The 24,176-nt window shown below is 40.4% G+C and overlaps 1 protein-coding gene across 42 annotated transcripts in view; it reads left to right on the top strand.

Annotated features, from left to right (window-relative positions):
- Positions 1-24,176, top strand: part of PARD3 (par-3 family cell polarity regulator) — a 705,875-nt gene that overhangs the window by 319,622 nt on the left and 362,077 nt on the right. For all 42 annotated transcript variants that reach the window (XM_055352954.2, XM_055352955.2, XM_031015292.3 and 39 more), the window contains one exon: positions 21,802-21,980. In XM_055352954.2, coding sequence (XP_055208929.1) covers positions 21,802-21,980 — 179 coding nt within the window. The remainder of the gene's footprint in view (positions 1-21,801; positions 21,981-24,176) is intronic.

Below are 24,176 nucleotides of genomic sequence, written 5' to 3' on the forward strand. Positions count from 1 at the left end.
GTGACATTTTGACAATTAAAATGCATTTCTTAAGCCTACTGGAAATGCTGCGATGCTTTCTCTTGTTTTCATTTTTTTTTTTTTTCCAGTGGTTCTATCTGTGCTTGTTGCCTAGGAAACCACGACTGGGTTGAATTCTGTTTGCCTGGTTGTCTGACAGACTGGCAGAGTTATGGATAAAGTTCTTGGCTTTAGAGTTGTAAAAGTGCTATTTAAATAACAGAAACGTTTTATCAATATTAAAGTGCTTTATCTCCTCAATTAAAAAGCAGCCAAGCGTTTGTTTGGTTTTCTTAAAATGCTAAATAGAGAATTATTGTTTTCCTTATTATTGAAATTTCCTGTTTTGTATACAAATTTGCAATAGGATTTGAATTGTCACAGTGAGCTAGTTCTAAATATAGCACTTTAATAAAAAAATGCTTCTGTAAATTTGTTTACTTCCTTGGGGAGTCATGTGCATGTGTTATCATTCCCAAGAGGGACAAACATAAACATATTTCATGAAAAAATTCAAAGAGGTGTTAGAAAATGCAGATTATTTTGCCCTGTTTGATAAGTAGAAAAACAATTATTTCTATATAACTTTTTCAAATTAAAGTTAGAAAGAAGTAGTGGAAATCCCTCAGATCTTTTCTGAGTGATTAAGTTAATAGAACTGAGAGTACATAATTAATGGTTATTTAATTATACTTTAGCTAAATTCAATGTCCTTGCTTAATACTAAAAAATTAATTACATTGCTTAATACTAAAAAAATTTCAGAGAGATGTGTTTTTGGATGATCCTGTGACCACTGACTCCATGAAGCTGTAGAGCCCTTGAAATGAGGCAAGGGTAACTGAGGAGCTGAATCTAAATAGCCAGTGTGGCTAGTGACTCCATCATCTGGGGACTTGATGGAAATGCAGAGTCTCGGACCCCATCCAGACCTATTCATTCAGAATCTGTATTTTTCATGAGGTCCCTTAGGGCTGATATGCAATGCTGTCTCTTCTAGAGCAATAATTCTCTTCTAGAGCAGTCTTGGCTGCATGTTACAATGTCCTGAAGAGCTTGTGAAAGTAATTCCTGGGCTTCTTCCTAGACCAAATTTTCAGTATTTCTGATGGGGATCCTGGAACCAGCATTTTACAGAGTATTCCCACATCATTTTAATGACTGGTGAAGTGTTAGAACCACATATATAACTCAGAGTATACAAACAAGTGTGACGTTTGGATGGGGAGGTCTTAAGTACTGCCCTGGATTTTCCACTTTGTTGAGGTTAGTATAGGAGCAGTATATGTAAGAAAGAGTTAGTCTGTACTGAGTGCTAAGTATATTATCTTAAATTGACTAAACATTTGACTGGGAAGACTCTTTTGGTGAAAATAAACAAGACTGTATTGACAGGCTGGGCGTGGTGGCTCATGCCTGTAATCCCAGCACTTTCGGGAGGCAAAGATGTTAGTGACATACTTTGTGAATGTATAGATTAAGGGCACCCAACGCATTTCTGTTAATCCCAGTAAATGTTCCTGACATAGATATGAAGCACGATTATTTTGTTTTGTGTACACACACCCTCTCTCTCTGTCTCTCTCTCTCTCTCTGTAATGTGCCCTTCCTTCAATGTACCACTCCCATTTCTTCTCACAAATCCCCTAATAATAAAATAAATTGTGATGAATTTTCTGTTTGCTCGTCTTAGCTAAAGGGAACTTATTTCATTCTTAAAATGTTTTTCATGGTCTTTCTTTTTCTCTGTGAAGAACGATTACAAGATCCAAGCACGAGATGAGTCATTGTCTAATGAATAGTGTCTTTTCTTCCAGCTCTGACTTGCGGTGTGGTTGAGTTCAGCTAATGTGCATTTACTGCACTCCTACCGTGTGATGGCAGTGATGGTAGATGTAGGTGAGAAAGGTGCAAATAAACCAGAGAGTCTTTCTTTCAGTTCTTGGTGTTCCTGGATTTCATGCATACTGGATAGGAACATGTTTTCTGTGGCTTGACGACTGAGGCTTGGATTTTTATTTCCACTAATTATTGTTAGATTAACTTTTGCCAGGATATCTTATCTCTGTAACACCAAGTCTTCATACCTGTAAAATAGGAATACCTATAAAATGGGAATAATAATATAACCTATTTTATAGCCTTATTCTGAGGATTGGATCAGTCATGACATTAAGGTTCTTAGCATATACATAACCCATAGTAAATGCTCAACAAATGTTAGTGATTACAGACTTAATTGGCTTATTATAAATGATCAAGGCATGTTTACTTTTACATTACTCTTAAGGAGGAGAATGAATGATTTAGATTAGCTATGAAAGATCTCTGCACTTTGAAGGTAATATAAACAGACACGCAGCCATATGTTTCAGAGCCATGAAGTCTTATTGCCGCCTTGGAGCAACCAGTTGGTGCCAAATGGCTTTATTAATCGCCAGTGTGTACAGGGTTGTGTGGTAAGGAATTAATTTGAAACTGGAACAGTTAAGACAGAGAAGTGGATAATGAGCCATTTGAATGTTTTTAAAGTGCTTCCGTCATACTCCCCCTGTAGAAAATAAAGCTTTTCAACTTCCGGCAGCATCCGATCCTTTACTTCGTTTTTGTTCCTAGCACTGATCTCTTCGTGGCGTAGTCTGTGTTCACATGTGTATGCTTTGTCCTGTCCTCACCAGAATGGAACATCCTGGAGGGATTATTGGCCTTCCAGTTCAAACGATTCTTCTGCCTCCTGCCTCAGCCTCCCTAGTAGCTGAGACTACAGGCATGCACCACCACGCCCAACTAATTTTTGTATTTTTAGTAGAGACAGGGTTTCACCATCTTGGCCAGGCTGGTCTAGAACTCCTGACATCACATGATCTTCCCACTTCAGCCTCCCAAAGTTCTGAGATTACAGGCTTGAACCATTGCGCCCAGCTGTAGATATTTGTCTTTGAAAGAAAGACTTTTTAAACCTCCTTAGAAAGCTTTTAGTGGGGCGGGCAAGCGGCGGGGCCATGCGCATGGCATGCTGGGCTGTGGGCGCTGGCTGCTGGGAACCCGGCGGAACATGGCTGCGCATGTGTGCTGAAGGGAGAGGTGGCCACAGAGATAGCGTGTTCCTCATGATCAGGCACCACTGCATCACCATCTTCACAGATGCCAGGGTGTCTAGCATGGTGTTTGAGTTGAAGTGCATCGTCGAGGGCATCCTCAGCAGATGTACAGGGATGACCAGCTCTTGGATGTTGGCAAGACGCTGGGCGAGTGTAGCTTCACCAGCCAGAGTGCACGGCCACAGCCCCGGCCACAGCGGTGCTGGGCTTCCAGGCGGACGACGGCCTTGAGGCCCTGCACATCCCATGGTTAGGAAGCCCCAGGACACAGGAAGCAGTGCTCACGAGCAAGCCGTGCACAGAGGGCACTCTGCGTGTCCATGAGAGGCCCACTTCCCCCAGTAAAAGAGATTTAGATGTCGGGGGCAAAAAAAAAAAGGGTTTTAGTACCATGAAGATTCATGTGCATCCCAGTGCCTGTGGTCCCAGCTGCTTAGGAGGCAGGGGTGGGAGGATCCCTTCAGCCTGGGAGGTTGAGGCTGCAGTGAGCCCAGATTGCATCACTGCACTCCAGCCTGGGTGACAGAACGAGACTCTGTCTCAAAAAATAAATAAATAAATAAAAATAAATAAATAAAATAAAAATAAAAAATTCATGTGCAAGATGAAAAGCCCAGCTCTGATAAAAATGAAGTACGGAGATTACAGTGGAAGTTTAACACCTCATAGTTGTAGAGAGGCTTGCTGCTGTGAAGTAATTGTTGATGGTCAACATACACTGGGATAATTATAAAATCTTGTAAAGTGCAGGAGCTTCAAACGCACATCCTGAGGTGACAGAAAACTGGCAAATGAAATTGGCAAATTGCTAGTCCCCAGGTAAGAGAAAGAGATTATGCTTTTATATAGTATTGTGGAGTAAAGGTTATAATAATAAAGAAATGGAGGAAATAATGCTTGACAGTTACTGCTGTATTTGAATCCTTAATAAAATAATAGAAGACAAATGTCAAAGGAGAGGGCATTGAGCATTTAGAGAATATCTGCAATGCAATCAATAGTCAATGTCAATTTTTGAAAGACAAATTACTTGTTAGATGAAGTTATAATTTTAAAATTTAATTACATGATTGTTGAACTAAATTGGTAAAATGGAAGTGATATGAGGAATTTGGTGCAGATATACCTATAAAATTGTATGTGAAGAATTAATTTAGATTGACTCCCACTCAGATATTCTCATAAGGGAGTCAGCACTGCATGAAGGACCATAGTGCAAAATTAATAGTTTAAAAAAAAAAAAAGTAAAACCTGGATGGGATTTCTAGCCAGGGAGTTTATCACCAGTATTTGAAGCGGCAATTCTTTGTCCTTTACCTGGTAGAAAACCCTTTTTTTTTGTTCTCTGGGGCCTTCCAACATCTGTAATTGTTTCTTTGCTACAGAGATTGCCCTTTCAATACTTGAGACAATCAATGTGAAAAGGACAGAGATAGATGGAAGTCCTGTATCTCAAGATGGAAATCATTCATTTTCTTGATTTATTTATACAGTAACACTTTAACAAACATTTTCTCAGTGTCCTTTGCTGGATTAAAAACTGGGGGTAGAATCACAAAATTTAATGAGGCAGACAGATGAGAAAGTACCAGACCTAACAAGTGAAGTCAAGCATGATTTCACTTAGGCTGTAGAAACCTTTTAAACTTCTCAGAGATGGCAATGCCTGCCCGGCCGACCTTAGAGAAGTGAGTGAGTGAGAAGAGGCCCAGAAGAGAGAACTGGGAAGCCTCTTTGGCCTTCTGTAGTTGCAGAGTGTTCCAGTTGAGTGTAAGAGTGCAGAGACATTGTTCAGCTCACAGAGGGTACAAAAATGGTCTTGTGCCCCAAGCAGACCGAAAATTCTGAGTTATGACGTCTGATTTGTGGTTTACGAAAGGTATCATGAGTGCTTTGTAGAGGATGACTTGGAGACGGCCAAGCCTGGAGAGATAGAATAAATCAAGCTGAGAAATGATGAGGATCCATGACTGCCAGTATGAAGTTCACATTTTTTAAAAATCACAGCTGAATTATATATGTGTACATATATAATATATTTATTTTATATATAGCAATTATATGTATATAGCATGATATAGCCCTGCTGCTCAGAGTCATAAAAGGGTAATGGTCACTCAGACCAGCAGCACTGATGTCACCAGGACATTGAAATGCAGAATTTCAGATCCTACCCATTCCAGACCTACTGAAGCTCTTTAACAAGATTCCTAGGTGGTTTCTGTGCACATCAACCTTTGACAGTCTCTGACTTAGAAGGCACTGAGTTGCCTCATCCAGAGCTACCTTGCTTGCTTTGTCACCTTCTAATCACATTGTTTCCAATCACATCTGGTACAGCCATACCGAATTTCTTGTAGTTTCTTTAATTCTCTTGAATTTCAGTGTCTGGCTTTTGCACCTGCAGTTTTCTCTGCTCATGTATTCTCTTCCTTCTGCCCCATTCATCTGGCCAGGCACCACCACCATTGCCCTGAAACAAAACCAAAACAGACTGTAAACAAAAAATAAAATTTTAAGACCCCTAACCAACTGAATGGACCCATTCTTGGCCAAGAACATACCAATGTAAACCTGAAAACTAGTTCAGGCCATGATGGGAAAGGGGGATTGGATGTACCTTTTTATACCCTCCTCCCTTTGGAATTCAGGTATTACTGACCAGCATTAACATTAAAACAGGCTGGCTCGTGCCTCTAATCCCAACACTTTGGGAGGTCATGGCAGGAGGATCACTTGAGCCCAGGATTTTGAGACCAGCCTGGGCAGCATGACACTGTATCTACAAAAATAAGAAAATTAGCCACTCATCGTGGCACACACCTGTAGTCCCAGCTGCTTGGTAAGCTGAGGCAGGAGGATCGTGTGAGCCTGGGAGTTCAAGGATGCAGTGATCTACGATCGTGACACTGCTCTCCAGCCTGGGTGACAAAGTAAAACCCTGTCTCAAAAAAAAAAAAAAAAAAAAACCCAAAACGTTTAAACAGCCACATTATAGTCTCTTTGTAGCAATAAAATATATAACAAAATGACAGGTAGCTGGACCTTAAAGAAATCAAAGTATTTTACCCCAAAATATATTTCTTTGATGTATTTTGAAATGGCTCTGCAAATCTCTCTCGCAAGGAGTCTGACACCTTTTTAAGTCTGATTAAAAATCATTTACCATCTATTCTCCCTGAAGCCTGCTACCTGGAGGTTTCATCTGCATAGTAAGAACCTTGGGCTCCACAACCCCTTATATTAACCCAGATACTCCTTTCTGTTTATTCCAGATCTTTAGATAATAACTTAACTCTTTCAACCAATTGACAGTCAAAAAGCTCTGAATCTATGACCCGGAATCCCTTGCTTCATTGTCCTACCTTTCCAAACTAAACCAGTGTACACCTTACATGTATTGATTGATGTCTGCTTATAACTTCTGTCCCCTAAAATGTATAAAATCAAGCTGTAACAAATCACCTTGGGCAATCGTTCTCAGGATCTCCTGAGGCTGTGTTGGGGGCATATCTTTAACCTTGGCAAAAATAAACTTTTTTTTTTTTTTGAGACAGAGTCTTGCTCTGTCTCCCAGGCTGGAGTGCAGTGGCATGATCTTGGCTCACTGCCGCCTCTGCCTCCCAGGTTCAAGGGATTCTTGTGCCTCAGGCTCCCGAGTAGCTGGGGTTACAGGTGCGCACCACCACACCCGGCTAATTTTTGTATTTCTAGTAGAGATGGGGTTGCACCATGTTGGTCACACTGGTTTCGAACTCCTGACCTAAGGTGATCCGCCTGCCTTGGCCTCCCAAAGTGTTGGGATTACAGATGTGTGCCACTGTGCCCAGCCTAAACTTCTAAATTGATTGAGACTTGTCTCAGATACTTTTAAGGATATGTGGATATGACAGTGAAAGGTGAGGTTGTCTAGGAGTGGGTTGCCAATGAGGAGGAAGGTCCTAAAACCTAGGAGGGCAGCGTGGCAAACACAATGACACGATCTGGCAGCCATGAAAGGAGCTTGTGGAGGAGTGGTCAGAGGCTTTCCACAAGAGGTGGCCTGCAGGAGAATGCAAAAGGTTCATAGGTAAAATTTAGCAGTTATTTTTCACTTGAAGTCTTTGCTAAAGCTCTTAAAGACAGTGCCTCTCTTAGATGTTCCTGTAGTGCTGTGTACTTATGAAGCAGCAGGATCACGTCTACCTTCTCCAGGGCACTGAAAACTTCACGAGGGCAGAGACCAGGTCTATGTTGTATACTATGAGATCCTAGGGACATGGGGCTCAAAAATATGGGTTGATAAAGGGAAAGACATTTATGGCACTCTTGGCAAAACAACAACAACAACAAACAACAACAACAAAAACTATGTTAGTTGAGTACTGGAGAGGAGCAATGAAACAGCACACTCCTGTCAAAAGACTGCCTATGAGGAAAATAAGCACAAGAACAGTATCTGGAATGGAATCTGACAGAGGGAGTGGTATAGTTCCTTTAAAGATTTATGAGAGTCGTTCATTTAGCAAACATTTACCTAAAATTCTCATGCTTTGTGAAGTCCATATTTGTGATTTTAGCTGTTTGCTAAAATTTATTTGTAGCTCCTAAATTAATACTCGGGGCACCTTTGTGCTCATTCATGAACATGTGTTGGATGGCAAACAGTTTGAGTCACTGGACTAATATGTTTCCAGTTGAGGCTGAAGAATGGGAAACTGCCTTCTTGTTCTGGTTTTCATATTTTTAAAAAGTGTCCTTTTCATGGGCTATTTGGTGCCATCTTTTTCGTGTTTTTTGCTGGTGATTTTGCTGTTAAAATGGCACCCAAGCATAATACCAACATGCTGTCTAGCATTCCTAAGCACAGTTAGTCTGTGATACACCTTCTGGAGAAAATATATGTATTAGGTAAGTTTTGTTCAGGTATGAGTTATAGTCCTGTTGGCCGTGAGTTTAATCAGCAATATATATTAATTAAGATGTCTTTATACAGATCACACCTAAGGCAAGGCTCTGTATTGAATGGTGAACAATAGGGTTGTGGTCAGAGGCTCCACCTAACCTTGTAGTTCTCCTAGGAGCAGTGGTTGAGTATTTGCTAATTCAATGTTTACAGTTACTTTATATAACATAACTATTGTGCAAAACTAGAATCAACTGTATTTAGTTTTCCAGGCACTGTTTTGGGCACTGAGGGTGAGACAGTGAGGAAGAAAGATACGTTCAATCCCCTTGTGGGTCTTACATTCTAGCTGGGGCTGTTGGCCATATGGAAATAGAAAGGTAGCACATCTCCTGCTCAGCACATATATGAGGAAAAACAATATTATAAATAACAATAACATAAGCTTCCCCCCTTTTTTCTGTTTTTTTTTTTTCTCTCTCTCTCTTTTTTTTTTTTGGTGACAGAGTCTCACTCTCTTGTCCAGGCTTGAGTGCAGTGGCATGAAATGGGCTCACTGCAGCCATGACCTCCCAGGCTCAAGCAATTATCCTGCCTCATCTTCCAGAGTAGCTGGGATCACAGATGCGTGCCACTGTGCCTAGCTAATGTTTGTATTTTTTGTAGAGACGAGGTCTCACTATGTTGCCTAGGCAGGTCTCAAACTCCTGGGCTCAAGTGATCCACCTGCCTCAGCCTCCCAAAGTGTCTTTTTTCTTTCTCATGTTTTGTTCATTTTTGTTTATCATCTGCAAGAGAAACACATTTTTGTTTGTTTGTTTTCTGAGATGGAGTTTTGCTCTTCTTGCCCAGGCTGGGGTGCAATGGCGCGATCTTGGCTCACCGAAACCTCTGCCTCCCAGATTCAAGCTATTCTCCTGCCTCAGCCTCCTGAATAGCTGGGATTACAGGCATGCACCACCACACCTGGCTATTTTTTTTTTTTGTATTTTTAGTAGAGACAGGGTTTCTCCATGTTGGTCAGGATGGTCTTGAACTCCCGACCTCAGGTGATCTGCCTGCCTTGGCCTCCCAAAGTGCTGGGATTACAGGCGTGAGCCACTGCACCTTGCATTTTTTTTTTTTTTTAATTTTAAGGAAAATAGCTCACTCTTACCTGTTCACATGCCCCTCTATCCTCCCTCTAACTTGCTGCTTTTTTCTTCTCTCAGTTTCTTTCCACCTTATATTCCCCTGGTCTCAGCTTCAATCTCCTCATTGCTCATTAAGGTATGTTTCTGAAAGTACAAAAAGAATCTAGAAAAATAATTCCATAATATTCTCTCAGTGAAAGTCTCTGGTACCAGGTGTGTAAATACCTTTAGCTATTTTCATCTGGGCTTCTCATCGTATTTAGTACTCTTCTAACTGTCCCTGTTGGACATTTACTAACATTTGCCTTTTACCTGTCCTGAGCCAATCGCTGGGGAGTAGCAATCTGTTAGAGGATTTGTTCCTTTTTGAATGGTCAGAGGCCTGGGGCAGGGGCTCACACCTGTAATCCCAGCGCTTTGGGAGACCGAGACAGCAGGACTGCTTGAGGCCAGGAGTTTGAGACCAGCCTTGGTAATATAGCGAGACCCATTAATTTAAAAAATAGAAACATTAGCCAGGTCGGGCATGATGACTCATGCCTGTACCAGCACTTTGGTAGGCTGAGGCAGGAGGATAACTTGAGGCCAGGAGTTCAAGACCAGCTTAGATAACAAAGTGAGACCCTGTCTCTACAGAACATAAAAAAATTAGCTGGGCATGGTGGGGGGCACCTGTGGGTCCAGCTACATGGGAGGCTGAGGCAGGAGGATTCCCTGAGCTCAGGAGCTCAAGGATGCAGTGAGCAATGATGGTGCCACTGCAGTCCACTCTGGGAGGCAGAGTAAGATGCTGTTTCAAAAAAAAAAAAAAAAAGATAAGAAAAATTAGCAGGGCACAGTGGTGTGTGCCTGTAGCTGAGCATGGTGGGGGGCACCTGTGGTCCCAGCTACATAGGAGGCTGTGGCAGGTGGATCTCTTGAGCCCAGGAGTTAAGGCTGCAGTGAGCTATGATTGTACCAGTCTACTCCCATTTGGGAGACAGAGCAAGACCCTGTCTCAAATAAATGAATGAATGGTCAGAATGGGATTCACTTTAGAGTGATTTTTTTTTTCTACTTTTCTACAGTAAATGACTCTCAACATCTTGGCCGCATATTTATTAGTTTTGAAAATCACTAGGATAATGATGTCTAGTTAGATGCTAATCAAATATGTATTGGTTGAAGTAGCCGGATGGTATCTCTACCATAGCAAAATAGGGACACCAAAATATATATAAAAGAGGAAAAGTCATTGTTGTGAACTGCTGCTTTCCGTTTGCTCTCTAGGTGGCCAGATCACTCCCTGATGTGTCTGGCAGGGGCTCAACTAACTTTTCCCCTGAACTGTACTGGCTTAGCAAAGGACCTGGGGATACCACGTTTTTATGCACGGGATTCAGTAGCCAATGCCTGTTTTGATAAGTAGCTGGTCATTTACATCGTTGCCTCAGGCCAGGTCCTTCACTCTCGCCTGAGAGGCAGGAAGAGAGAAGTCAAAGGCTTTTCACCTCTGATGTCCATTTCTTATGCCCCTTAACCACTCTGTTCTACCCTGGGGATGAAAGGAAAGGAGTCCCTGAACACACACTGGGGCCTACATGAGGGTGGAGAGAGGGAGAGGGAGAGGGAAAGGGAGGAGGGTGATGATAAAAATAAATAAATAAATAAATAAATAAATAAAACAACTCTTGGATACTATGCTTATTACTTGGGTGGTGAAATAAGCTGTACACCAAACCTGTGACACAAAATTTACCTGTATTAGAAACCTGCAGGGGCTGGGCGTGGTGGCTCACACCTGTAACCCCAGCACTTTGGGAGGCTGAGGCGGGTGGATCACCTGAGGTCAGGAGTTTGAGACCAGCCTGGTCAACATGGTGAAACCCCATCTCTATTAAAATTACAAAAATTATCCAGGTGTGGTGGCAGGCACCTGTAATCCCAGCTACTTGGGAGGATGAGGCAGGAGAAGAGCTTGAACCTGGGGAGCGGAGGTTGCAGTGAGCCGAGATTGCGCCACTGCACTCCAGGCTGGTGACAGAGGCAGGAGAAGAGCTTGAACCTGGGAAGCAGAGGTTGCAGTGAGCCGAGATCGCGCCACTGCACTCCAGCTGGTGACAGAGCAAGACTCCATCTCAAAAAGAAAGAAAGAAAGAAAAAGAAACCTGCAGATGTACCCCTGTAGCTAAAAGTTTAAAATAAAAATAAAATATTGGAATACATCTATTTAAAAAACGAATTGGGAAGTATTTTTGTTCCTGATTGATATATCTTAGCCAACTTTAAAACATTTTGTTCCTACTTTGTTGGGGTGTGTGTCTAGAGTGGATGAGTTGTAAAAATGAATAGAGTCAATACTTGTCCTCTAGTTGAATAACTGGCCGATGCTATTAAAAGTAGAAACAGGTTGGGCGAGGTGGTTCATGCTGGTAATCTCAAGGCTTTAGGAGGCTGAGATGGGAGTTTCACTTTGAGGCCAGGAGTTTGTGACCAGCCTGGGCCACACTGTGAAATCCTGTTTTTACAAAAAATAAAAAATTAATTAACCGGGAGTAGTGGTGTCCACCTGTAGTCTCAGTTACTGGTGCAGCTGAGGCTGGAGGAGCACTAAGCCCAGGAGTTCCAGGCTGCAGTGAGCTGTGATCTTGCACTGCACTCCAGCCTGGGTGACAGAGCAAGACCTTGTCTCTAAAAAAACAAAAAAGGAGAAGCAAGATGCAGTAGGAGAAAGAGGCAGAGGAATTTTACTAGTACGTCTGAGCTGGATTGTTTCCTTTGATCCTCCACACCTATCTGTGTGCTCTGCTCCGTATGCCAAGAGGCCAGCCCCTCACACTGACTGTCCAGGCTCTATGCCGTCTGCCTTGTGCCTGCAAGGACTGCAGCAGCAGGGCATTGACAGAAGTGGAAAGATGGAAAAGGCAGGCTTATTCAGCCTTCCTGACTGTGGCTTTTGTGTAGCTGTGGCCCTCTGGGGAATGTCACAGCTCCCCTTGCCTCATGTGAGCAGAGGGCACTATACCCTTTGTTGTCATTCCTTAATCCTGCCATATATTAGAAACAGTCTTTCTGCTAAACTGTCCTCAAAGACCCTTCTCTGAGTCCGCAAAACACTTGGTGCCAGGACACAAATACTAGATCTGATGGGTTGGAGGAGGTGCTGTCATTTGAGGAGGACTTGTAGAGTACAGGACACACTGAAGTGGGTGGAGAGGAGGGCAAAGGTTCCTGATAATGGAAGTTGCAGCACTGGTGCGCCATGCAGTTGTCTACTGTGGTGCATGTTCAGGGAGCTGTCTGTGTGGACAGGCGACAGGGCACCGGCAGTGGCTGTAGGCGCTAAACATTGGGTGATAAGAAGAATATTATCGGAAATAATGTTAGGAAGGTACCCTAAGTCTCGATTGTGGCAGGCCTTGACATTGAGAATTTGCAACTGGGATTTTGTTGAACTCTTTGTGCTTTAAAAAAAATTTAAAGGCTGGGCGCCGTGGCTCACGCCTGTAATCCCAGGACTTTGGGAGGCCGAGGTGGGCGGATCACGAGGTCAGGAGATAGAGACCATCCTGGCTAACACAGTGAAACCCCGTCTCTACTAAAAATACAAAAAATTAGCCGGGCGTGGTGGCAGGCGCCTGTAGTCCCAGCTACTCGGGAGGCTGAGGCAGGAGAATGGCGTGAACCCGGGAGGTGGAGCTTGCAGTAAGCCAAGATTGTGCCACTGCACTCCAGCCTGGGCGACAGGGCGAGACTCTGTCTCAAAAAAAAAAAAAAAAAAAAAAAAAAAATTAAATTTGTGCTAATCATAGAATCTCATGCAGGTATAAGAAATGATACAGAGAGATTCATTTCAGTGATAAGATTTTGAGAAAAGTTCCTGTTCTGTCACAACCACAATATTAACATTTATATAAGATTAATATACAGCCTTTATATAAAATGTATACAATCTTATTCAGATTTTCTCTTGTACTCAGGTGAGTGTTTAGAAGATTTTTGATCAGAGTGGTTATATTGTCAGTTTCAGAGTGAGAATTGTAATGGTATAGTATTAATATGCCTCAGAAAAATGCTTGGCTTTTGGATGGAAACATTAATATGTCATTAGAAAATTGCATATATTCACGCCTGTAATCCCAGCACTTTGGGAGGCCCAGGTGGGTGGATCACCTGAGGTCGGGAGTTTGAGACCAGCCTGACCAACATGGAGAAAACCTGTCTCTACTAAATATACAAAATTAGCTGGGCGTGGTGGCACATGCCTGTAATCCCAGCTACTCGGGAGGCTGAGGCAGGATAATTATTTAAACCTGGGAGGCGGAGGTTGCAGTGAGCCGAGATCGCACCATTACACTCCAGCCTGGGCAACTAGAGTGAAACTCCGTCTCGAAAGAAAATTGCATATATTTTTTTCCCCTTGACTTTATTTTCCCTCCTTATGTGTGTTGGATTCAGTGCAACCATTGAAAACATCCTGTTATCCACAGAACTGTATCTTAAACTTACCATTAAATCACCTGTTGTTTCAAGTGCAACATATAGGCATCTTGTACTTTTGATATGTTTTATTTTTGTCTGGATAGCAATGTGATCAGATCTGAATTGCACAGAGTCAATTACCAAGTACTCCCGATGCAGCTGGGTCTTCTTGGAGTATAGTGATTGACCTAGCCCTTAAACTATGTTTGTGGTGCTCATTGCACTTATCTGTAAAATGTAATATTTCAGTTTATCACTAAGCATCTTCCAACCATAGTATCCTGTATTTATTGCTTATATAGAAAAAAAATTTAATAACAAGGTGATAAGATTCATTTTTATATCCTTCTCTCTGAGTCATTTGTTGCTTTTCAAAGCTTATTTCTTGCCCTGCCTTCCACAAATTTCTTCCAAAGATTCTAGGAAATAAGTGAAATATGGATAAATACCTTTATGAAAAGGAGTAACACATATCTGAAGGTTGATTTTGCAATCGTGATGACAGGTTTGTATCCCCACAGCATGTGATAATAACTTGGTTCTTCCCATGGTTAGATGTCTCTTTAGGAAATGTATAATTGCCCTGAAGATGGGAGAGAGACAGTTTTCATTTTGCATGAAGAGTAATTTTGCTGTTTGTATCATAAGTTCTAAAAGCACACATGTAACTGCATATTATATTTAGATTCGATTAAATACCTTGATGATTTATGCCTGTCTTCTTGGCAGAGTTTTATTCATTGCCTTAAGTGGTTAAATAGTTGAAAAACGACTTGAAGAATGAAGGAAGAGAGACATTGGGCAAGTTGATGAGAAGAAAGTGTGGGATATTTAACAGTTAAAAATGTATATGTCTGCCCTTTGGTATTTGCTCTAATTCATAATTAGATCACCATTTCTTCCACTTATTTAAAAGGCACCTTACCTAGAGAGAGACATCAATATTTACAGTGCATTAGTGCCATGGAGAATTTCAGATCTTGTGATGAGGGTTTATTGCTGTTTTATCCCCTCTTCAAAGCAGTGTACACATCAAACAGTCTCCACCCTCGTTCTGGACCCAGTGACATCGCACCAGTCGCTCTGTGCTTCATGCAGCAGCTTAATTATTGAAGATCCTTGTCTTTGAATTTTCTTTTTAATATTTCAGAGGATATACTTTGAAAATCTATATATTAAATAAATCAGAAGATTATGGGATTAGAAAGTTTTATCATATTTTAAAATGCATCAGTTTTGCTAAAATTTGAGATAAGGAGTGGCCATAATGTGGCCAAATTACCTTAAATGAGAAGCTCCTATTATTTCTAATTACTATAATGAACACAAATTACATCAGATTATTAATAATGCTGAAATAGGCCATGGGCCCCAGAAACGTAGCAAATCATAGGTGAGAAGATCATGTTTTATTCATCTGAGGCCAAAGCAAAATTACCTTCTTTATGCAATGTTCTATTAGTCAGGGCAGTTAGAGGTGGGGAACCTTTTAGGTGAACTTTTAGATGAATCAGGCAGTTGTGTTTCATGATTCATCTTGTTGATAAGGCCACATATTTATACGAATGTCTTCCCTTAAAATAAGGTGAAACTCGTGAAAAGACCTCATGCCATTTGTGGCTACTACTGCACCATTCTCTAGAACTCTGTGTTGCTTGTCATGCTTTGACCTGTTGGGAGCTACCCTGAGCATGGCTGCTGAGACTGCTTTGCAGTGCTTTTATGTTTTTTTCTAGTACATTTTTCATAAATTGTTATTCTGTCAGGATGAGGTTTGGTGGATGATCACTGGTTGGGGGTATATGAACATATGTGTACTCGCACCTTTTTGGTATTAAAGGGAACTTCTAAACCCAGCAATGCAGCCTCTGAATTTATAAATTAGGGATGGAGGCCCAGAGAGGTGACTGATGTGCCGGTATCACAGGTCTAGGCCAGTGGTTCTTAGCATGTGGTCTCTGGGCCCTAAGGGATCACTAAGATCATTTCAGGAAGGCCATAAGTGCAGTACTGTTTTCAGAGTATTATGAAACCCGATTTTGTGTTGTTCACTGAGTTGACATCTACATCAGTGGTGCCCAGGCCCTGAGGGGCAAAAATGTAGAGATCACTTGGCACAAATCAAGACGGTGGCACCAAATGTATTCTTTACCCCACATACTCACAGTGTTTTTAAAAGCCACCCACTGTTTTCACCTACTGTTTTTGATGAAGAAACAAAATTAATTACTTAAAACCTGACTCTTTAATATACAATTTAACATTTTGTGTGATGATGTCGGCATAAAACACTTCTCCAGCATATGGAAGCTCAGTGGTTCCTTTTTAAATTTTAATGTAATTTTATTTTTGTTGAGGTAAGGTCTCACTGTGTTGCCCAGCTTGGCCTTGAACTCCTGGGCTCAAGTGATCCTTCTGCTTCAGCCTCCTTCAGTAGCTAGTGTTACATTCGTGAGCCACTGCGTCCAGCTTCTCAGTGGTTGTCTTGAGAAATACTTTTATGCGAAGGCTTGATTTACATGGTGAGGTTTTCTCATGGAACAGCGTTTTCATTTGAAATACGGACAGAAAAACTGGTTATTCAGACCTGAGTGTCTGGCAGAGAGTTTATTAAAAATGAGTGACACAAGCCTGTCGCTATAAGGCAAAAAATGGGCAATATTTGTTGCTAAAGATAAAATTCAAACTTTCTAGGTAAAATTAGGTTTTGGAAAACTTATGTCCCACTGTGAGCATGACTGCTTCCCAGTACATAAAGATATTTCTGATTAAATTGGCAGAGATATTAACGTGATTTTCTGAAATAAAGAAATGTATCAACATTTGGAAGATTGGCATAACTCAGTAACTGATATTTTCCAAATGACTAATGTTATGGAATTTCTTGTGGGTAGAAGTTTAATTCAAAATGTGAGACAAATAGATTTTAATGTAACAAAGAAAGAAAACTTCACATTCACATTGTAGCTGACCTTTGAGAAACCACCACTGGTCGAGTTATGGTGTGGTATCATAGAAGAAAATCTAAAACTTTCTGGAAAAGCTATTAAGATATTATTCCCTCTTCCAGCTACATATTTGTGAAGTTCTGTTTTTCCTTTATATACTTTTTCATATGGCAGCTGAGAATGCAGAAGCAGATATGAGAATCCAGATGTCTTCTATTAAGCAAAATGTAAAACATTGCTGCTCTTTCCACTAAATGTGCTTTGTTTTATAAAATACAATTTTCATAAAATTGAGTTGTGTTAACGTGTGATGGGTTTTATTATTATTAAAGTGAATTAATACATATTTTAAAGTTGTTCTCATTTTCACTCCTAAAATGGTAAATATCACTAGCTCTACCCTCCCATCAACAAAAACTCTTTGAGGTCATCAATTTTTAGAGTGTGAAAGGGCCCTGAGATCAGAGTTTGGGAATCACTGAATCTAGTCCTGTTTCCTTGCAGGCATGCTTTCCTATTTTATATGTAGTACTTCCTCCATTTAATAATAGATTGTTTTCCTTTTCCTATCTTAACATTTCTGAAATTTGGATGTCTTTTACAATATATGTTTATGGCTAATGTAACGTTTCTTCCTCTTCCCAAAATGAAATTGTGCTATGAATTAAAATCAGGATATGATTTTTCAGTGCATAATTCTACTAGGAAAACAAGAAAATTCTTCTCTTTTAAAAAACAAACCAACATTTGTATCCACAGGTAGCTAGGAATGGAACTTAATAGATTTGATTTCATAATTTGTGATTTGTGATTGAGCACTGGCTCAGGAGCCTGAAGTCTTGGCTGGAAAACTGACTTTTCATGTCATCTCTCTGAGCCTCAGCTTACTCATCTGTGACGTGGGTCGCATGTTTTTCCATGTGTCTAATGTAGTGCCTTATTTAAATAAAAAAATTTCAGATCCCTCCGTTTAAGTGGTGGGTTCTAGTACAATGTTACTAAACTTTGTGCACGTGTGTGTATGTGTGTGTGAAAACTCCATAAAAATGCCTTATAATTTTCATGCAATCATAAAACCAAGAAGAAATCATAAACCAATACACATCCAGATGTGTAACAGAGATCCATCAGATAGAAGCACATCATTGTGAGAGACGAAGAAGTCTTGCTGAGTCTAAATTGTAGGCTGTATGAACCTATACCTGCCCCGGGGTGGCATGGGGTCTATTTATTTGGACCTGGGTTATGCTGCCTTTATGTACTGTGATGACTCAGGTCTTACAGCACTTCCAACTGTAAGAAAACCTTGATTTCAACATCATTGTGATGTCATTTGGCCATCCTTTGATGAGAAAATGCTGTTGAGTGACTGACTGACTGACAGGGCCTTGCTCTGTTGCCCAGGCTGGAGTGCAGTAGTATAATCACGGCTCACTGCAGCCTCAAACTCCTGGGCTCAAGTGATCTTCCCACCTAAGACTCCTGAGTAGCTGGGACTGATGCAGGACGTGTGAGCCCCACAGTGGGGCTTAGCCCATAAGGGTCCTTGTCTTTGCCCAGGAAGGAATTCAGGGGCAAGCTGGGGCTAGAAGAAAACAGCTTTGTTGAAGCAACAGTGTCGCAGCTCTGTGACTGCTTCTGCAGAGCAGGTACTCTATGGGCAGAGAGTAGCAGCCCAGGGCAGTTTTGCAATCATATTTATACTCACTTTTAATTACATGCAGATTAAGGGGAAGTTTATACAGAAATTTTTAGGAAAGGAGTAGTAACTGGGACATTAGGTTATTACCACGGAAACAGTAGGTAACACCTAGGTGTTGCCATGGCAGTAGTAAACTGACATGACAGCTGGTGAGTGTGTTTGATGGAAAACTGCTTCTGTCCCAGCCCTGTTTTAGCCAGTCCTCAGTTTGGTCTGGTGTCCAAGCCCTGCCTCTGCAGTCAAGTCCTGCCTCCTACACTAGGACTATAGGAAAGTGCTACCACAGTTGTCTATTTTTTTTTATTTTTTGTAGAGACAAGATCTCACTGTGTTACCCAAGTTGGTCTTGAACTCCTGACCTCAAGCAATTCTCCCACTTTGGCCTCCCAAGGTGCTGGGATTATAGGTGTGAGCCATTGCACCTGGCCTTGTTGACTTCTTTTATTGGGTTTTGTTCTTTCTCATCAGCGTGGTAATCAAATCTAGGACTCCTTCCTGAATTTGACAGTGGACATAAATGTAAACGTGGCACCTGAAATTGCGTGGGAGTACTCAGTGATGAGGTAGTGCAAATAGAAGATCCAGACTGTATTTATTTTAATTTATTTTATAAATATTGCTGAAATGCAAACAAAAAGTTTAATGTTGGAAGAACTAACAAGAAGGGCTGCATGATAGAGCATTCGCTGTAGCAGCCTTCACATTGCAGTTTATGCAAACACCACCCTATCCATGAGCTCCATCACCCACCATAAGAGACATCCCACAGGGCATGGAGCTCCCTCTGTTATCTTCCTCTTCTCAAATCCCCTTTCCCCCAGTCCATATTTTATTTCGAGAGCTATAGGTATATAGAGATAAATGCTAATTATTTTTGTCTGTCTGTTGCAGACTAACACATTAACACAATGTTTGTGTCTAATCTTAAGAAGATGATCTTAATTATTTAATCAAAATCATGTATGCAATGTATTCTCCTGAGGAAAATTTCCAACACAAGTAGGGCAAGCAGTTTTATTGTGTCCAAGCTAATTCAGTCCTTGAATTTATTGGGGGGTTAGAATATACTTTTCTTTGATTATTTTACTATAGATATTGGGTACTGCTTTTGGTCCTATGTTTGTGCTATTTTTTAAAGGCCTCCTCTTCTGAGTTAATAGTGCCTCTTGTGGACTTACATACAGATGGGTGACAGAAGAGAGAGAGAAATTGAGGTGTACAGAGGTACCTAACAACTGAATAACTAACCCTGTAATTGGAAAGCAACAGAATCTGTGTCTAAGTAATAACATTGTCTAAAAGTTTTTAGATTTTTCCTGCCCACCTCTCCCCATTTTGTTGCTTTTTTGCTTACAGTTTTTAATTTGATGATTCTGGAAATTTTGCTTCCTCTTGGTAGAGAACTTTCCTTATAGTAAGGGCATTGTAATATTAATGCATATCCATTTTTAGATATGTATTTTTGTGACCTTGTTCTAAGAGTGACTATATAGTTCTTATTGGTGTTTATTTTTATTTTGGGGGGTGTAAATTAATAAGCAGCAAAGGTTGTCATGAATGTTTACAGACACTAAAATCCAGATTATTAAAATCCTCATGTTTATGTTTCTCTCAGCACATTAAGATAGCCACCAAAGTATTAAATTAGGAGTTGACTAAATTTTTGCTCTAGTAACGTTGCTCAGACTGTGTTGTTATTATTGAATCCTCATGATGTAGAAGTCCATGTTAAATTTGTTATTACTATGTTTCATATGCTTCTGTTTGCTCTGATAAGTTCTAATTTGCTTTCACATTGGAGGCTATTGGATTGACAGTGGTTTAAATATAGCTTTCACTGTATATAAATACCCTGTCTTTAGTTTGGTATCCTCAAGGTTTCCATATCTTTACCATTGACCAGTGCACCAGTGTTTCAAAAATATCCCTCCTAGAATAAATGATGAGTTTACTGCTTCATGGTTAAAGCTATGTCATTAGACCGGACGTGGTGGCTCACGCCTGTAATCCCAGCACTTTTTGGGGCCGAGGCGGGTGGATAACCTGAGGTCAGGAGTTCAAGACCAGCTGGCTAACATGGTGAAACCCCGTCTCTACTAAAAACACAAAAACTAGCTTATCATGGTGGTGCACACTTCTAGTGGCCTGTAGCTACTCGGGAGGCTGAGGCAGGTGAATCACTTGAACCCAGGAGGCGGAGTTTGCTGTGAGCCGAGATTGTGCCACTGCATTCCAGCCTGGGTGACAGAGCCAGACTCTGTCTCAACCAGTCAATCAGTCAGTAAAACTGTATTGTTAGAGGCTTTAAAACAAATACTTACATCCTAGTTTTTAAAAACAGAGTACTCTAAACATAATTTAAATTTTGTCTTATGTTTTTGAGTGATTTCACTCAGTTGCTGAGTGGAACTTTTAGTTCTGATTGCAGCTATTGCAGACTCTTTTCTTCTTCACTTTGCATTTTTAATTCTGTTTCTTCTCTGCTGTGACAGTGATCATATTTGCCAGGCTGTTCTCATTGTTACTGATAATGATACAAGTGTTCATCTGAGTGTATTATTGATATTGTTATAGCAATTGCAAGCAAGCTCTTCTATGCAAATACATTTGCTAAAATACTACCTTTCGTGTAATTGTATATGTGAGTATATGAAAGAAACTACCTGCAGATTAACATATTACTTTGAGTATTTTCTGTCTTACGTATAAATAATATATTTGGGCACTACACTTTCTGACAATACTTTATTGAACAAAAGAAACATTTTATTCAACAAAATTTTTCAGTAGAGCAGCCAAATGTCTAGATTCTATAGATTTTTAAAAATTGATACATAATTTTATGTATTTACGGAGAATATGTGATGTTTTGATACATGCATACCATGTGTAATGGTCAAATCTAGGTAATTAGGATATTCACACCTCAATTATTTATCTTTTTATATTGGAAACATTTCAGATCCTCTCTTCTAGCTACTTTGAAATATACAATAAATTATTTGTTAACTATATAGATTCTGTGTTTTTATTCCAGTAGATATGATTAAAAGGTAGGTGAAATTTGTTTACTTGCTTAGATTCATTATTTTTTAAATGATATCTGTGATGATTATTTAGAAATATTGGGGTAATGATCACAGTAATGGTTATTATATTACTCTCTACTGAGTACACACTATATGTCTAGCACTGTTTAACCCCTTTATATTATTTAGTCCTTACATTACCCTGATGAAAGAGGTACTGTTTTATTTTCATTTGAGTTGGAAAGGACTAGAGGCAGAGAACAGTTAGGCAGCCTGGCCAGGGCCACGTAGATAACAAGGAGTGAAGTCCAAGTACAAACCTGGGCCGTTTTGCTCGGAGCTGACACTTGACCGCATCTCTTTCACCGTGTAGTATTTTAAAGGACCTAAAGGAATTTGTGTTTAGAATACTGACCCACTTGTCCCCTTTTACGAAAGTGTAATTCTGTTCCTTAATCTTTAGGATTTCCCTACGTTCTCCTAACATGTAGTTTACCAACATTAGTATCTTATTTTTCAGCATAGTGCTTTTGTGTTTACAGATATGCCTCTTCATGTTCGACGCAGTAGTGACCCAGCTCTAATTGGCCTCTCCACTTCTGTCAGTGATAATAATTTTTCCTCTGAAGAGCCTTCAAGGAAAAATCCCACACGCTGGTCAACAACAGCTGGCTTCCTCAAGCAGAACACTGCTGGGAGTCCTAAAACCTGCGACAGGAAGGTAACCACCTCTGCTTGTTTGCTGCTGTCTCTTGCCCCTCCTGACTTCTTGGTGTCCGTGATGAGTGTCGTGTCTTGGGTAAACCATTGGATTCCAGGGCATCTTCATGATGGCCTTTTGTGAGCGTGGTACCAACTTTCATATCAAAGTTCAGATAGTCTCGTATTTTATGTCACACTTGGATTTTCTGATGAAAATCAGTGCCAGGTATGGTGTGCACTTATTAATATATCCATTTTTTGAATAGATTCCATTTCATATCGTTAAAAATGAAAACATTCAACACATTGTGTGCCATATAAAGTCCCTTTCTTGCTGTGTCTCCTGGTCTCCTCTCCCATTTCTCCTCACAGGCAGCCTCTTTATTTGCTTTTTCTATGTTCTTACAGGGATATTTGACACATTTATAAGCAAATATTTATATTGGTTCATGAGGTACATTAAGGAACTTAGAACATTATGAACTTTTAAGGATGAAAGTGGACTTCATGGTAATTTAGTTTGATTACACAGTTGATCGTTTTATCCTAATCTCCTTGTAAATGGAAGTGTGTTGTCTAGTCTTCATAATACTTTCTTCTCTGACCTAATTTATTTTAGTCCTTGACCTAATTTATTTAATCTGAATAAAGAAACTTTATTTTAGCCTGTTTTGTCTGTTTTAAAAAATTTGTTGGCTGGGCGTGGTGGCTCCCACCTATAATCTCAGCACTTTGGGAGTCCAAGGCAGGTGGAACTACTGGCCAGGAGGTCAAGGCCTGCCTGGCCAACATAGCAAAACCCCATCTCCACTAAAAATACAAAAATTAGCCAGGTGTGCTGGCCTGCACCTGTAATCCTAACTACTCAGGATGCTGAGGCACAATAATCGCTTGAACCCAGGAGGCGGAAGTTGCAGTGAGCCGAGATCACGCCACTGCACTCTAGCCTGGGTGACAGAATGAGACTCCATCTCAACAACAACAAAAATGTTGATGCTCTTTGTCAGAACCCTTATTGTTCCTTTTTGTCACACTTCTCACCTCTTATTTAATGTGCTTTTTGCTGAATCTGTCATTTTCACTTTTGAATCTGTAGATGCTCAATAAACTTCTGTTGAAAGAATTAATAAACATTTTTTCAGTGCAGCCAGTAAGTTAGCACAGTATATGTTGAGAAATGTCAAAATAATACTAATCACATAAGATGAAAAAGATGTAGCTTGATATTTGCTTGATTTATTCTTTGCATAGGTATACAAATATCTGTTTTAAATATTTCTTTCAACTTTGGTTTGCATTTCAGCACACTCCTCTCTGTAGTAATTCTAGTGACAAAAAAAGAACATGGAAAACATAGGTTTAAACTGAGAAGAATCTACTTGAAAAAAAGAGTATATTTAGTTTCTGATTTTTTTGAATTATGAACTTAACTGTTAGGCTTAGTCTCCTGAAATACTTTGTTTTTATAGATGTGTTGAGGAGCCATATTGGAAGATCTTCTCATTAAGATTAGCTTGAAAGTTTTGAGGACTTTATCTTGCAGTAGACTATCCAAAGAAGCAGAATCCAGTTTATCAGTGGGTCTCGTGGCAGTTAATCTTTTTTTAGAATAGACCTAATTTAATTTACATGGATATTCACAAATGTGTAAACAAGTCAAGTTGGCAGTTAAAAAAATTTTTTTAACTAGGTTTTCAACTGTTTGAAGCATACTGAAGTTTCTTTTCAAGTCATTCAACATCTTGGATGTGTGAGTCCGTTTCAGTTGCAGCAAACAGAACCTGTTTTTATCATAAAACATTTTTGAACAAAAGGAATTTATCACTTAGAATGTTTTTCTCACAAAATCACTGGAAGGGTTTGCAGAGCAAGTCCTAGGTGGTCCTGGAGAACCTTTAAAACTATGCAGTAACAAACATGTGGCTTGCCTGTGGAGCTACCCTCTCTGCTTTTGTGGTGAAGGAGGTGCTGCAGTCCAGGGGCCTGAACTCCTCCCACCGGAGCCTGCCTGCTACACACTACACACCGCCCTGCCTCCAGGTGTACTCAACTTGCTTCTGTCACTTGTGAAGCTGGAGACCCACCCTAGAAATGCTGCCAGTCATAACAGCCCAGGAAAATTCTGTTTCAAACCACTATTAAAATCTCATGCTACTGAATCTGAGTAGGTGGAGTTCAGTTTGTATCTAGACCCTTCTCTGCAGAAGAGCCTGGG

This window comes from Gorilla gorilla, chromosome 8, assembly GCF_029281585.2.
Source record: "Gorilla gorilla gorilla isolate KB3781 chromosome 8, NHGRI_mGorGor1-v2.1_pri, whole genome shotgun sequence".
Taxonomy (NCBI): domain Eukaryota; kingdom Metazoa; phylum Chordata; class Mammalia; order Primates; family Hominidae; genus Gorilla; species Gorilla gorilla.